The 16,114-nt window shown below is 31.0% G+C and overlaps 2 protein-coding genes across 2 annotated transcripts; one reads left to right on the top strand and one right to left on the bottom strand.

The window, feature by feature from the left end:
• Positions 1–78: 78 nt before the first annotated feature.
• On the bottom strand, positions 79–2,630 carry TRIADDRAFT_64327 (expressed hypothetical protein; the record flags this gene model as incomplete). The annotated part of the gene is made up of 5 exons (XM_002117130.1): positions 79–420; positions 660–735; positions 1,039–1,248; positions 1,393–1,452; positions 2,319–2,630. The coding sequence occupies 5 exons, from the start codon at positions 2,628–2,630 to the stop codon at positions 263–265; spliced, it is 816 nt and encodes a 271-aa protein (XP_002117166.1). The 3' UTR covers positions 79–262.
• A 5,630-nt stretch (positions 2,631–8,260) lies between these two features.
• On the top strand, positions 8,261–15,213 carry TRIADDRAFT_61176 (uncharacterized protein; the record flags this gene model as incomplete). The annotated part of the gene is made up of 6 exons (XM_002117053.1): positions 8,261–8,276; positions 9,740–10,092; positions 11,783–11,842; positions 12,000–12,218; positions 13,683–13,788; positions 15,053–15,213. The coding sequence occupies 6 exons, from the start codon at positions 8,261–8,263 to the stop codon at positions 15,211–15,213; spliced, it is 915 nt and encodes a 304-aa protein (XP_002117089.1).
• Between the last annotated feature and the right edge of the window lie 901 nt (positions 15,214–16,114).

Consider the following 16,114-nt stretch of genomic DNA (forward strand, 5'->3'; position numbering starts at 1 on the left):
GGAGTATGCAATACTGAGCTGACTTCATAAATACGCATATATAAATACAAAAATTTACTAAGTAATGATACTTAAGCTCGAAAACATTTAATTCTGAGTTGACCACGTAAAATTAACACGAGAATTTATATCATAAGATGACATTGTAAGATTGTTACTAGTGATAGCTTTAAACTGCAGACCCTTTATTCTAATTGAAGTATTTACTTAATTAATTATTATTTCGGTATTTAGTCGTGTTAATTTACAATTTTACAAATATTTATCTGCTTGCAGGAATTTGTGTTGTTGTCGAAGGTTGGAAATTGGCGTATTGTGGAGGTTGTGCTACTTGATCTATAGGCACTTTAGTAGTCATTGAAGTTTGTGGCATAGCTACAGCTTGCATATACACTGGCTGACCGGCTGGATATCCGGTAGCTAAATAGAATTAGAAAGGATAGGTTATTACGTATATATCTCTAATGATGCTAGTTGGAAATGGTCGTAATTTTAAGCTAGGAGCTGATTAATGGTTGATCTATTTATTTTATAATCGGAGGGCTACTTACAAATTATATTTATATATATATATAACATATACAACTACCTCAGAAAAGAAATAAACACAGACAGTAATCATATTAGCAGCACTATACGTTATTATATTAACAACTAACCTATTTGTCCAGGGTATTGCTGAATTGTGACTGGCTGAGCTGCTGCTCCTTGATAGTAAACGGTTATCGCGTTATGCTAATCAAATTGTCGGAGGAGGAAAAAAATTTAGATTATTTTAGTTCAGATAATAAATTAAATTTTGATCTTCCTTAATACTACTAACTTATAGTTTCCAGCTCTTTAGTTAATAAATTGGTTATAAAGTGCAATTGTAAATATATAATTGCACGATTATACCGTAACTCTTAATATTAAGAGCTCTACTGAAATGTAATTTTTGGACATTGCAAGCATGGTAGCAAATTTTAGAACTCATAGTATGACTTGCAAAATTAAGATAAACTGTATATGCAGAAGATTTCTAATTTATAAACTTACGTTGTGGCTAGGTCCGCAGTAAATATGATGACCTAAGATGATAATACAGGTCAAGGCTAGAGAAAATCCCGCAATTGAAGTAAGAATGGAAACGATGTTGAACCAAATGCTATACCTAGCATGGTAATCAAACATAGTGCCAAGGCTTATGCCAAAGTGAAAGATGGACAAGATGAAACTGATTATCGAAAAGGCAAAAAAAGAGTTGACCTAAATGGAAAATTAAATCAAATCATTTCTATGAGACATACTAAATGACAAGACCACAGAATATTTTTGTCAACAGCATTAGTGTAGTTAGCCCGTTAATATATCAATCGGAAAACTATACATGTAAAAAATGAACCTTCTTACCAAATGATGGTTGATTCGGTTTTTCTGGGATACGATTCCAAAGATGCCGCATAAGATGTACTAAAATTTGATGAATAAAAATAATTTATATCTGGCCTACAAAAGAAGTTAAACTCGAAATGTACCTAAAGGATCTCCGCGATAAATTTTGTCAGTCAATAATATACTGAAAGTAAAATGTGATCGAAGGTACAGAAATACTATAATACAGAAAATTTTATAGTATGTTTACTTTTACGGGATAAGAAACTGAGTGATGCCTGATAGAAAGATTTCTTCAGATGAAATCTAAACTTTTGCCGGCCAAGGCAGCTGCATGGTAGTGAATAATATGGAAGGCAAAAGAAATCATTTTATGGTACTCCTGATTAGGCTAACTACTGGTAGAATAGAGGTAACTAATGGATAATATGAAGATTTAGTATTGTATTTAGATCTCAGTTTTTGAAGTAGAATTTAAGGCCGTAGTCTGTAGATAAGATTTAAACGTATGAATTTAAATTTTCTGTAGCGTTTATTAAATCTGTACGTTAGTTTGTATCTGTATACTGTAGTAAACTGTAGGTAAATTTTGTCATGTCACCTTGTGTAGCTGATATGGAAATGATATTTTCTAGCAGAATTGCTACTGATTGGCCAGAGTGCACTTAACTTTAATTTTTTTCTGATTTAGAAAACATTACTTCATGACCAGGGTGATCCTTACAAATATAAGTTTGGGTCTGGTGTTAACACTATAGTAACGTCGCTTTAACAAGATTTAAGTTGTTTCGAGAGTAGATATACTCGCACATGATTGACAATACAATTGAACATAAGATTTGGATAGATCGAAATTTAGATCACTTTTCCAAGAATAAATCAATCAAGCAAATGTAAAATCTTAAAACTAGTTTATGAAATCTATTACAGTATAATTTACTTACAGGAATTCCAACCCAAATGTTAGGGCCAATATAAACTGCTAGGTTGTAATAGTGATAAATGATTGAGGTACGACGAGCAACGCTATGTAATGGATGATAGAAATTGTAGTAGCTGCTGGTGGTAAAAAATCCAACGATGCCAACAGTCAAACTAATTATACCATTAATAAGCATGGTGATACCAATGGCCGTGGCCACAGTCTGCATTTTTGGCGTTAAAGTTTTACCAATTGGACTACAACAAGTTTGGTAGACTACTTGTTGTGTCTGCTGGGGTTGATGTATAGCTTGTGGTTGATTTGGATTAGCCATTTTCAACAAGCTTTCCCTTCAACTGAATGATTCTTGATGATAAAAATAAATTTTTTTTTGAGATGCATAAAATACAAACATTCAACGTATCAAGAAGCTCGAGAAGTCAGTAACATACAATACACTGATGAGTAGAAGATTTAATTAAAATATAAAGTCAAAAATTACTTACTTACGCGTACATTCAAAAAAAAAAATAATTACAATATTTTACAGATTGTTTTTACTGTTGAGATCTTAGCAAATAGAACATTTTATATTATCCCGGTATCTTCGATTGGATTGAATTTTACCTGATTTCAAGTTGTGAATTGGAGTTCTATCGTATAAATGATTTGGCTAAAATGCCTTTATTGATATGATCAACCAAGCTTAAATAACCTAAAACTATATATAGCAGTAATTTAAAAGTTTAACAATTACTTATTTTCAACAACTAATGGCAAGACTGGCACGGCCGAGTACGCAAATAATCCCATTGTTTGGAGCAATTTATAGGCGGTATGATTTTGTAAAGTAGGAAACCAGAACTTTGTTATCTTGTTATAGAAAAATAACAATATAGTGGAACAAAACCATACTGAAAAGGATAAGAAATAAAAAGGCTGCCTACTATTTCAATAGCAAGCTGTGTTATCGTCTATAAGCATCCAATCAGCGACTATTCTACGCAGAAAATAAGTTGGTGGATATACAATTATCATAATTGAGTTTAATTCTATATAGTTATTCATGGCGTCATTTAAACTCTGGTGAAAGTAAAGCTGTTAGATCTCATTATTTAAACTAAGCTTTCATAGTGGTATAGGATAGAAAATCAAGTCGAATTTTTAACAGCATAAAAATATTCAATCGTAATAAAATTATCAGCGATTATGATTAAAATTAATTTGCTAACATTTCGTAATGGCTGCTATGTAATTGCTATAAGTGATCAGCATGATCATCGTTAAGGTTGTGAAAGAATCCGAATTCGATTATACACTGATCTATGTTCAATTACCTTATGACTATATGATCGTATTGAAAAGAAATTATTGTTACATGAGTTATCCACTTGATCAAGATTGGATCATAAATCAAGGGTAAAACGGTATCTTGCTTAAGTAATAGTTCAACTATTCTCTTATTACTTCATCTTATGATATATAACATTATGGCTATAGTGATCGGCTAAACGACTAGGGCTGTAAAAGAGACTGAAATAATGTCTTGCTTTCGTCAGTTTTTAATTATTTCTGACGATTGCATCCTTCTGAAAAAGAATATATTGCAATGAGTGATCAGTTTGATTGTGACTAGGAGTGTAAAAGAGAAGTGGTTTCCATCTTGCATTAATAAAATTCTTTCAATCATTTTATCATTGCCTTAAGTCCTCAACTTGTTAATAACTAAGTAGTAAAAGAGACGAAATAAGATATTATTCCAATTAAACTGAAGTTTAAATGAATTACAATTGTACATACTTCATTATTATTATTTAGTCATTCGATAAAAATCATTGGGCTTACATACTGAGATATAAAATACAATTTTTTTATGCTATTTCTATATTGCCTAAAGGTGTCATTCTAGCACTAATACAGATAATTCAGTATCAGGTTGATAACTGAAATACAAATAAAAGGATCTTACTATAGTTAGGGTATATTTAAATTGTTTTCGAAAAATAAAGTTATTGACGAGTGTAAGCGTTTCAATTATAGTTTAATAAATATATACCAGTCGATAAATTTTCAAAAAACAACGGCCTGAATGTTCTGCTAAACCGTTAATTCATAACTTCATGATGTCTAACATAAAATAACTGCAGTTACACTATTAATAATGATCAGCTTCATGATTAGAGTCGCAATAAGGGCTGGGAAAAGATTCCTCTTCAATAAGTGGATATCAATTGAAAAATTAAGTTAATTACAGAAATAGATACTTCCATTACAGTTGAATGATAATAACTGAGTTTAATTTCCAAAATAAATCATCGGTTTTAAGTAGCCGTAGCTGTAGATCAATATATCTTTCCATGAATTTATTTGTAATTTGTGGAATACTGTATAAGAAGAGATCTTAGCGTTGTTGAAGCTAGTTGCAGCTAATCTAACATCAAGTTGATGACTTGTGATAGTGTTAATAGTTCTAAAGAATGCCATTGCAAGGTCATTGGGGAATGATATTGAAAGTAATATGAACAGAAATTTTTAGCTTTGTTTTAATGCCTAGTATAATATCAAATACTTGTATAATTTCAAATAAAAAACGATAGCATAATTACTTCTAGAATGCCTACTATACTGTTTATAATAGTAGCAAAAGTTGCTGTCCATTTGTGAACCCTAAGGAGGTATATAAGCCCAACCCTCTTTTTATTGGGTGAGGTATATTATTATAATAAGGCAAATAAGTTATCAATTTGATAGTGTTTGGAGTTGTAATAGAGCTTAAAACTTAGTCGTTGATACGAATAGTTTTAATACCATCATAAACTGATTAATAACTATTTCAATCGAAGTCATACCGTTAAATATCTGTAGCTACTTAAAACTTTTAACAGTGTCAGTAAAATGCGTGAAGGAAATGAATCAATTTGCAGTACCATCTTTCTAGGGCAGCCAGATATTAGGCTTGTATTGAAAGATGGATGCACGCTGCACTTCATCACGGAGTATGAATATGGAATGTCTTCAGTAATGCTGAATTTTTATTAGCATGATTAGAATTGGAATAGTCTTGCTACAGTTAGAACTATCTAGTAGCAAAAAGATATTCTATTTTCATAGGCTGAATACTTGTGATGCTCACTGTTCTTATTAATTGCTAAGTTGAACCATTTAAACTGATATATTTATAGCAGAAATTTGGTAATGTTAATATTTTGAATGCCATAGCTAAAGCATTAGGCTTGCTTGATTTATCCTCGAACTTAACTATGGAAGATTATTAATCGTCATCGCTAATCTGAAAGGACTTGTTGGAACTAAAGTTTGTAAATTTAATTGTGGTTATTATGATAGTTTGTCCAGTGATGTTTACGTTGTAATTATCTTAATTCCAATGGTATGGATACGATATCATATTTAGGATGGCTAACCTGAACTGATCCTACTGAACTCATTCGGTTGTAATGCAGACAATAAGATAGCGACAAAAAATTAGCTTATTTAGCTGATGCTTAAACTATGTAATCTGCTATAAGTAATAACTAGTCCAAGCTGCTGCTTTTCGGGCTGAAGTTTCAATTTTTAGAAGGCCACAATATGAACCATGCAGTTACTGTCATTAAGTTAATTTATTTAGCTTATGAAGGACTTTTCAGACCTTCACAACGCGTAAATTTTGTTACTACTTCGGCTAATGCTATTCATCGATTCACAATTGACCATTTCCACACGCTGCAGCGCGATGCGAAGCAAATTGCAATTACGACTCGTAAAGATCCAATTTTAAGGCAAGTAACTACGTCCAACAAGGTTGGCTTGCCGCTTTTCAACCCGACCTATACATATTTTGGAAATATCGTATTGAACTTACAACGCAAGACAGATGTTTACTATGGTGATCGTGCTTAATTAACCCTCCAAAACATCAAGCAGATATTTTGCAACTCTTACGTAAGTTTCATTCAGGCATGCTAAATATAAAAGAGTTTAGCACCCCTTCACTTTTAGTGGCCTGATATCAGTCAATACATAACAGCACTGGTCCAAAATTGTCTTCAAGGTACTGAACATGCAAAAAATTCTCTATTTGTACCACTTCACCAAAGGGAATATCTGACCACATCCTAAACGTTCATTTTGTAGTGATAATAACGTTCAATTGGTACCGCTGTGTAAACTATTCCAATCAGAATAAATTTTAATAATCAGTTCTACAGTAAGTGAAATTAACATTCGTGAAGAGAAACCTATTCTTAATTTTATTAAGGCATATTAAATATCAAGTAGAACTTACTACTCATAATATTGGTATATTTGCTACCGTGTGACTCCATTTACTGTAATACGACACATCACTCAAACTGGCTTTAATCTGTTCAATTTATTTTTAATACCGTAGACAATATTAATAGTATAGGGTTTTAATAATGAAAGATTTTAAAGCATCAATAGATATGCGCTATACGCGTATTATAGTCAAAATATATCATGATTAAAGCTAGGTATTTTCGTCTTTATCAACTGATTACTTTAGAAACAACTTCACTAGAAGCCCTACTGAGCAATAAAATGAAGATAAGCTATTTCTTTTTTCGTTACGAACTGATAATCTTGTAAGTTATTGTAAGTTATTTAAAGTGTAATGAAATGAAAAGTGTAGAGATCAAGCTACGAAACTTTAACAAACTTTGATTCTACTTTCGTTGCACTGCGGTCGACTTAACGATAATACTTTGATACCAAATAAAATTTGGGGAAATAACCGAACAACAATTTATTTCAAAACAAAAATGGAGAGAAGTATAAACCGAACAACCTTACAAATACTTAGCTTTAAGTATTATTAAAATAAATGACAGACTTAAAAACTGTCAACGACCAAACAACCTTTCAAAAAGAAGAACGTTTTAACTTACGACAATTCGACCCCGAAGGCCTTTTAAATTCAACAAGTTCTTCAAATAAAATCTTCTTCTACTCTCCCTCTCAATTTTCTAATTGCACTATCATTTATAGGCTTCGTAGAGCCGTCAGAGGTATTTAAAACTGAACAGTTGCTAACCAATCGCTCTTAAGGTCCGTTTTAGAAAACTACTTTGCACCATTTAAGAAAACAAAAATCATTCAAAGTTCAGACACAATTTACCCTACGATTCCCTTACAAACACTATAAAACTAACAAGCTAACTATAAAAATACATCAAACTTCATTTCTAACATAATTTCTATCATTAATACACTATAAAAGTCTAAAAATCAACCTTTAAACATCAAGATTTAGTCATAAAAACAACATTCTAACTACCTAATAATCAACACAACCTCTGCCAATTTCCATCTTATTTTCTATTTTCCTCACTAAATCTCCTAATGTGACTTCAAGTCACGTCATAAAATTCCAGAGTTTCAAATTCATAACAAAAAGTCCAAATCTCAAAAATCAATTCTTACGATATTTTTCACAAACAAAAATCCAAAAAATAAAACAGAAAAATTATAATTCAGACATAAATTAAAAATAAACCCGACCGGTTCCAAAACAGGAAAATTATATCGGACACAAACCCGACCGGTCCCAGAATCCGAAAACTATATCGGACACAAATCCGGAAAAATTCAACATTTATAAAGATCACAGTAATCGCTTATCAAAAAAATTTATATGACTCTTACGACTACTTTTCTGACATTAGTATCGCTTAGTATTCGCGAGTATTGACAGTTGATGTTTTAGCGTCAGATTGTACTGTTATTACTGTACTAGTATACAGTAGACTACATTACAGTACTTTATCGTCATGTTATAAATCCCCTTTCTCTAAGGATAGGGTTTTGCTACTAAGTCAAATTCCTTTACAATTTGAATAGACGATGAAACGCCCTTTCTTTAGATTAGGCATTTGCTCTATAGGGCTACTTCTATAGTAATCTATATAATACCTTGTAAAATAATGAAGAAGAAAAGATGGCGACATGATGATTTGGCAAGGTAAAACTTAAAGACACTATCACTTTGTAGGTATTTTCTATAGTAAAATAATACTAATTACATACTAAAACTACAAAGGACTCTACTTTTAGTCCTTTTACTACAAAAGCATTAGTTAGATTATAGGTAATCATGAATCATGAATCGTCCATGATACTTTTAAAGGTTTTAAAAAGATAATAGTACGATCTAATCCTGTAAAAACCTGATTAAAGTAGGTTGAATCTTCGTGATACAAATAAACTTCCCTTTCAAATGAATTGGCATATATTGTACACAAGGTAAGACATTAAAAGGAAATTCATAGCAAGATTATTTCTTACTACAGTGCTTTATACGCGTATACGCTTCTTAGGACCTACGATTGGGATCCTTCTACTTACAGTAGCGAGTAAATGCATATACATCTCTATAAAGTTAGCAAGATTCATTAACTTCAATAGCTGTTGGCGTTAATATAGGAGGTCCTATATTAGTAGAAATATCTTATCGATCATGAAAATTATATACGTTAACATTGTCAACTAAAAGTGTATGAAGAATCTAATCAGTTGTATATAAATGGCACTATGATGTTCGTAGAAGCTCCTACTATACTAATTGGGAAATTATAATTATTTATAAGATGATAGAAGATTTTTCTATTAGTTGTTTCGAAGTGAGGTCTTCCTGTAATGATTAATTCCTATCCTCCGTTAACGTTGGACTTCCAATAAATTGTAGTAAAAGCTATTACTACTCGTTAATATTTTCTTTTTCTTGGTATAAAAGCTATTACTACTCGTTAATATTTTTTTTCTTGTTATAAAAGCTACTACTATTCGCTAATATTTTCCTGACTTTCGAATTTTATTATAATAACTTTACCAATACTATTCAACAGTAAATGAAATACTTACTAGATACTGCGTAAAAGTCACTGCTATTTTTTGATTTCATATTGGCAGTGATCCTAAGGTGCATAATAGACCTTTGCTAAATGATATTGTTTTTCTAGATATCTTGAATGAAATCTTCAATTCAATAATAGCACGTATGAATATAGTTCCATCTAATCCTCCAATCAATGTGCTTATTATGCTTTCAATTAATTGCAGTTTCTTAGGCAATCCGCTTTGGCCAATTAACTTACCGTGATGACAATAAATGCATTCATTTCTATTGGATTTCATTTCCTTTGTTTCGCTACAGTATATTCCATCTTTTTGCCGGCTAAATTTCGGCCCATATTTAAATAATAACCATTAATTCAATTTTCAGATTTATTCTTGAAAGCCAAACTTGGTTTTATAAAGGATTGAATTTCAATTTTTAAGAAGCTAGAAAGGTTTTAAGTAAGCCTAGAAATTTCAATATCAGAAAGAGATTTTCATTTCTTAATATAATTATTGCGATGTGTTATTTAGTTGAAAAATAGGTTAAAAAATTAAGATATTGATATTTTTCGTCGTATCTTTTCACAGGGTTACTCTTCTCTGAAAGTGAAGCTATGGCTACTTTGCAACGCCAGCAAAATCCACAGCAATATCAATTTCAACAGCAGCAACAAATACCACAATCAATACAGGTTCAGGCTCCATCAGTAAATTATACCGATACTACATGTTGTGGCCCTTTCCGCAAAGTTTTAGTTGGTAGATCGCGTTCTACCGCTTATGGAATTGGCATCGCTATCCTAATTACTGGTCTAGTCAGCTTGATTACTGGTATAGTTGGATTCTTTGTCAATGGATCCTGGGTCTATTTTTACGGACGTTATAGATATATAATTAATCCTGAAACCTATATTGGTGCCAATATTTGGGCCGGGATATTTGTAAGTAAAAATATCAACATTGATAGATGATATCGTTTAATGAATATCATTAACACTTTCCATGTCTGCAATAATTTAAATAGTAAAGTACATCAGTATTTGATCCCCTGAAAGCTGTATCGATTTATATCAGCTTTGATTTATAGTGAAATTGTAATCGAAACTTATAGATTTTGCTTTATCGATAATACTCGCACCACCGATAGCTCTTGAACTAATATGCTATTATGATTTTTTAGAGAGGAATTGCTATTAATTGGAAATCAATTGTAGTGTTAAAAAAGCTTCGCTTATTCTTTAGACTAAAATTATCTCATTCCTTGGAAATCTTTGCTAACATACATACATAATCTTACAATTTTACAATTTAAAATAATGTTTGACTTAGAAGTGCACAATATCGTAACCTTAATCTTGATCTATTTTGGGGACTACATAACGGCTATATTTAAATCGTTACGTGTAATTACTGTATTCAGTACATGGAAATCATTTCATACTATGATATTTCATTTAGTGCCAATAACCTAAGTTGTTTGCTCGGCTATTTCAAATAAATTATATACTACTATACTTCCTTGTGATTAAAGTACAAAATCATCTTATATCCTGGCTATTCCTTTTTAAAATTGTTGCTATTTTGATATTTCAATAATTGTACAGTTGAATTCGATTTCGTTTCCCCCTATGTCTCCTCTATCCAACGTCTTTCCTGATAATCATTATTTTTCTAAGAATTGCGTTATTCAATTAATTGTTTTGACGGACCGAAATCAATTGCTTTTTTGCTTATTTATTTTAAAATAGTAGTTTATGAAGATGACTTCATGATCTGAATTATTGCTGACAATCGAAATTGATTTTATTCCTTGCCGCTTCGTTTATATTTTTATACCTTATTGTCACAAAACAGCTTTGCAACAAGATAACGTAATGTACGATCAATAAGTCAATTCCTTAAACCACGTATCAAGGAACGATATCTGTACTATCACAAACACTTTTGCTCTACTAGCAGACTACACAAAGACTTAAACGCCTCGTATTTTACGTTAAACACTAAGTTTAAGAATCCACTTTATTACACGATATACTGCATTTATATACTATTCCTCAATAACTAATGAGTCATAGTTAATACAATTAACATTGGAATCATTTACTGCATTAGATATTATAGCTACTGCTTCCTTAATGCAGACAACAGTATTTACGAATATAGACATGTGATGACTAATACAGAATAGTCAGATTACGATATGTCCCTATCACGGAACATTTCCATGATAATTTACAATCTACCATAAGTAAATTACAATCACAATGATTCGAACCGTAAGTAGATGATTTGCATTCCCTATTATAACTATTAATTTCAGTATGTGTATAAGTGTTACTGTTATAAAAAGTCAGTGCTATATTAAAACACAGTATATCCAAATTAGAAGTTAAATAAGGATAGGCTAACAGAATTATCTTAACATAGATATTTCTACTCTAATACAGTACATAACACTGTCACACTTATAAAAAATTGCAATTATTGATTCAAAATGATTTGTTTCAAACCATAGAGATTATTAGATCCGAATCTTTCTCACTCTCATTTCTTAGCAAGAAATATAGTACATTTAAAATCGCATGAATGCTCAAACACCCGTACTGATTTCATTTTCTTAACGTTTTCTAGTACATCCTGACTGGTATCTTTGGAATTGCTTCGTCTAAAAATCAAACCAATCCTCATTTGGTTAGGAAAAACATTTGATTCTAAATACTTTACGATGCCTCAACTTATTTTCTAGATAGAATAAACACATAGTAATACCTTTAGTCCTAATCAGATCGCAAAAGTTTGATTTCTCGTATTGTATTAAGCATATCTCCCTTCATGTTTATAAAAATAGTTGAACTCTTATTTTGCTTTTGCCATCATTTCCTTAATTCTGGCAATACCGCATTTTGGTGTGAGCCTCGGTATATTGGTGCAGTTTATCCATGTCTTGGGTCGCATGGTATGGTTTAACAGTGTCGCCTTAATATTATCCATAATTGCTTTTTCTTTATCCTTGTCATCCTTGGTTATTTTGGGCAATAATGTGTATTGCAATCAATCTAAATTGACTGTAAGTGACGTTGAAAAGATGGAATAATGTTATATTCAGCCGTAAAGTACCGTTTACTTACACGGTAAAGTTTTCTTTACATCCTTCACGATTTATTATTAATCTACTCTGAAATACCTTAACAAAATCTGACAATAAACTGGACTTATACACTCCAGTATTATTGTTACCATAAATCAAATTCGATAAAGTTTAGTATAGAACTTCTTGCAAATCATATATTAATCTCCAGAGTAAAAAATTTCTAAAATTAGCTAACTTTATTACGTTATTGAAATAAATTATACGATCAAATTTCGGTAGGCATTTGGAAACTAAATTTACCATACTTTTATATACAGTGATATCTAGCTAGATTAAAAAGCCATTAATTCTGCTTTTACAAGCATAGTATTTAGCCAAAATAATGAGGCAATAATCTTACTTTTATTTTAACGTAAAATTATCGAAAACTTATCCTACGATTTTGTAATCATGTTAAGAAATGGGACAATCGCTTTAAATCATCCAATAACTTATAGTAACCTTTGTAGTACTATTCTGGGCCTATTAATTCATTTTCGGTCCAAAAAGTCCTTAAACAGTCTACAGAAAAGTTTAATAAAGATAGTGCTGCTCTTTACGTGATAGCTCACAATTTCTACGATACTCGGCATTTAGAAGTTATTTATCAGCAGAATATTTTATAATCAAAAGCACGTAAAGGTTACTTATGGATTATTTAGAATTTTTAGAATGCGAAAGCAATCTGAGCGATCTCAAAACGGCATTATTCAGTTATTAAAAACGTGAATAGACAGGAGAGGATAGGATACCGTTAATGTAACCATGTTTTGATTGGCCTATCCCCTGGTCGATGACTGATTAGTATATAATTGCCTTTATACCAACTTAAGTTACTGCTATGTTTTAGCTTTCAAAAATCGTCTACGCATATAGTATTATTTCAAGCAAATATAACCTGTAGATAAGCAATATAGATCTCAAAAAGGAACGAATCTTGATAAATATATGTTCATCTCTAATTTAAATGTTTTATTTTATGACAGAGTTTCTATCGTATTAAAGTATGATTATTTAAGCCTTTATTGCTTAAAAATTCATACTATATACTCATTAAAAGTTACGAAACTTGTAAATGTAGATATTGATACATCTTTGATTCATACCTTAACACTGAAAATTTCAAGCGTTCAAAAGTTATCCACTATATAATTCAATTATACGCTACTGTATACTTTCAGTTATTGATAGTAGAGGTTCATTAGAAATTGACGTAATCCTTCAAACCGATAATTCTGAATCTTTAGCGCTATTCCGATCTATAAATTTTTGAAATTTAGTCTATACAATTATTTTAAGCTATGTTTTTTCTGTGATCGGTTTATGAAACTGTAAGGAATGGATAAAAATGTTTTAAGTGGTCTTATATTAATATTATTTAATGGTTTAATTTATCTATAGACTGTTTCGGCGGTCCACTATCAAGGCGCTAATCAAGTAGTAACCATTCAGCAATACCCAGCACAACATCCAGCTCCTTATGCAGTCCATTATTCTGCTCAACCTGGTGCGTATCTTTTGTATCATTACAAATACTTTGCTTCCAAAAAACAGATATTACCCATCACTTTCAGGAAATATTAAATTGCAAACTTTTCGAATTTAATAAGAGAAATAATTGCTGCAACTCTATCAAAATAAGTAGCTATAAGTATCATTCATATGAAATTCCAAAATACCAGTAGGTAATTGGTAGTGTAGACATCCAAAGTAAAGTCTATTGACATACTCGTACTATTTAATATCTGAAATTTTACGATAGATATTCTTTATATAAAAAGATTCATTCTAACAATAGACATCAATTCCGATACCACAATCATAACATTAACTTCTATATTTAATTATAATACTATACAGTTCATTTAAATTTCATCAACTGTAGTCCAAGTTAATGCGGAGCTAGAATCTCGTGAAAAATATTATTAATCAAGTATATAAAATACATATAATGCTCATCGTGATAAGGAATACTATGATATAAAATATTGCTTTTTAGCTTACATACGAGTTGTGATATATACCAATCACGAAATTCCAAATTTTAGAAAAATAAGGGCTTTATTCAATCTTATACAAAGATTAACTACACAACTCTACTCTAGCCGAATGCTACTTGTAAAGACTTCTAGAACGAACTAACAGAATAATCTAAAGTTGCATGCTTTTATACTTTCCGTAGCATTCGCAGCTACAATCCGCATGGCAACCTTTTACCTTATTTTACACATAGTTAAATTATTCTTAGTAAGACTATTCTACTGCGGACCATCATTAATCCAATATGGATACGACTACAGTACTTACGTAGACATTATTCACACCAGCCAAAGTACAATGAATTAACCATATCCTAATATATGATTTACTGTTCTATTTTTACCTATAGCCATATTAGTAACTCAACACCTTACTGTATATAGTCATCTGTACTCCAGCATAGAGTCTCTACCACTACAGTCTATAGTTACAGCTACCAAATATCTCTTAGGATAAATATCTACCGTACATTATACTAAGCATGGCTAACATTCTACAATCACAATACTAAGTTACATTACACGAGTATACTCGAACTAGATCCGTAATAGAATATCTTATCTGTATGCAGTCGAATTGTAAATACGTGGAATAAAGCACATTTAGCATAAAAGAATTTTATTTACAATTTCAGGAAATTTGTTTAATAGCCTATTTGAAATCACTATGATCTCGGATGCTTTACTAATGTACTATGGAAAATAATTTTAAATTTACACTTTTATTATTAGTTATGACTTTCCAACCAACTGTTCCGGTATATGTTCCCAATTCAACAACTGGGCAATATGCAGCCGCTGCTAATCGAACCGCTATTAACAATCCAGAGAAATCTCAATTGCCGTCTTATAGCAATTTACCAGATTTACAAAGTTCAGCTAACCAGCCTTAAACGATAAATACACGGTGTAATTCAGAATATCCTGTCTATATACAATGGAAGTTATTCTATGCAACGATAATTACTATATAACATATATATTATCGTGTTTTTATCGCCTATGCAAATAATTATGACATATGACTTCATATATAAATAATGCTAGGTTATAAGTCTTGCTTTGCATACCAGTAATGTACCGTAACATATAAATTCCCATACTTACAAAATTGATGGCTTATACTAAAACATGGTTAGATATCATTTATTCGAAACCCTGTAAGAACTAAGCATAAGCAGCTATGCTATAAGTGATGGCATCAAAGTTGACCACATACTCTTTATCCTTAATTTCCATTGATTTGCCAAGCTGAAATGCTTAAGAAGACATTAGCATCAGAAAAATTAATTAAATTTCTTTAGAATCAAATCTAAAAGTGCAAGTAATTCCTGGTAAGGCTAGCCAGTTTGCAATACCTGATGGCCTCTACTATCGAGATAATGAATTTTTACAAGCTCGCTAGTATTTATAGTAGCCTTTTACTTGCTTACTCAATAGCTTTCTAAAACAAAAATATTGCAAAATGTACAGCAGAATAAGCCGACGTAGAATCTTATTTAAATACTAATATTGTATTAATTAATTACTCATAAAGCAAAACAAACCGCAAGTATGTTAAATGAGCACATTATCGTAAACCGTCAGTAAAACGACGGGAGTTTGCACTAGTATCTCCTAATACTTATGAAGATAATGATGAAAAAGTTAACTAATATGGCTTTAGTTTGTTAACATCAATTAGTTTAGTACTTTATTTCGTCTTCGGCCTATTTAATAAACTTGTGTAGGCAGATATTGTCTCTGATAATTGAAATGTCCTTACCGTAAGAAGTGTAGTTGTAAAATATATCA

The sequence above is a fragment of the Trichoplax adhaerens genome, genomic scaffold, assembly GCF_000150275.1.
Source record: "Trichoplax adhaerens TRIADscaffold_21 genomic scaffold, whole genome shotgun sequence".
Taxonomy (NCBI): Eukaryota; Metazoa; Placozoa; class Uniplacotomia; order Trichoplacea; family Trichoplacidae; genus Trichoplax; species Trichoplax adhaerens.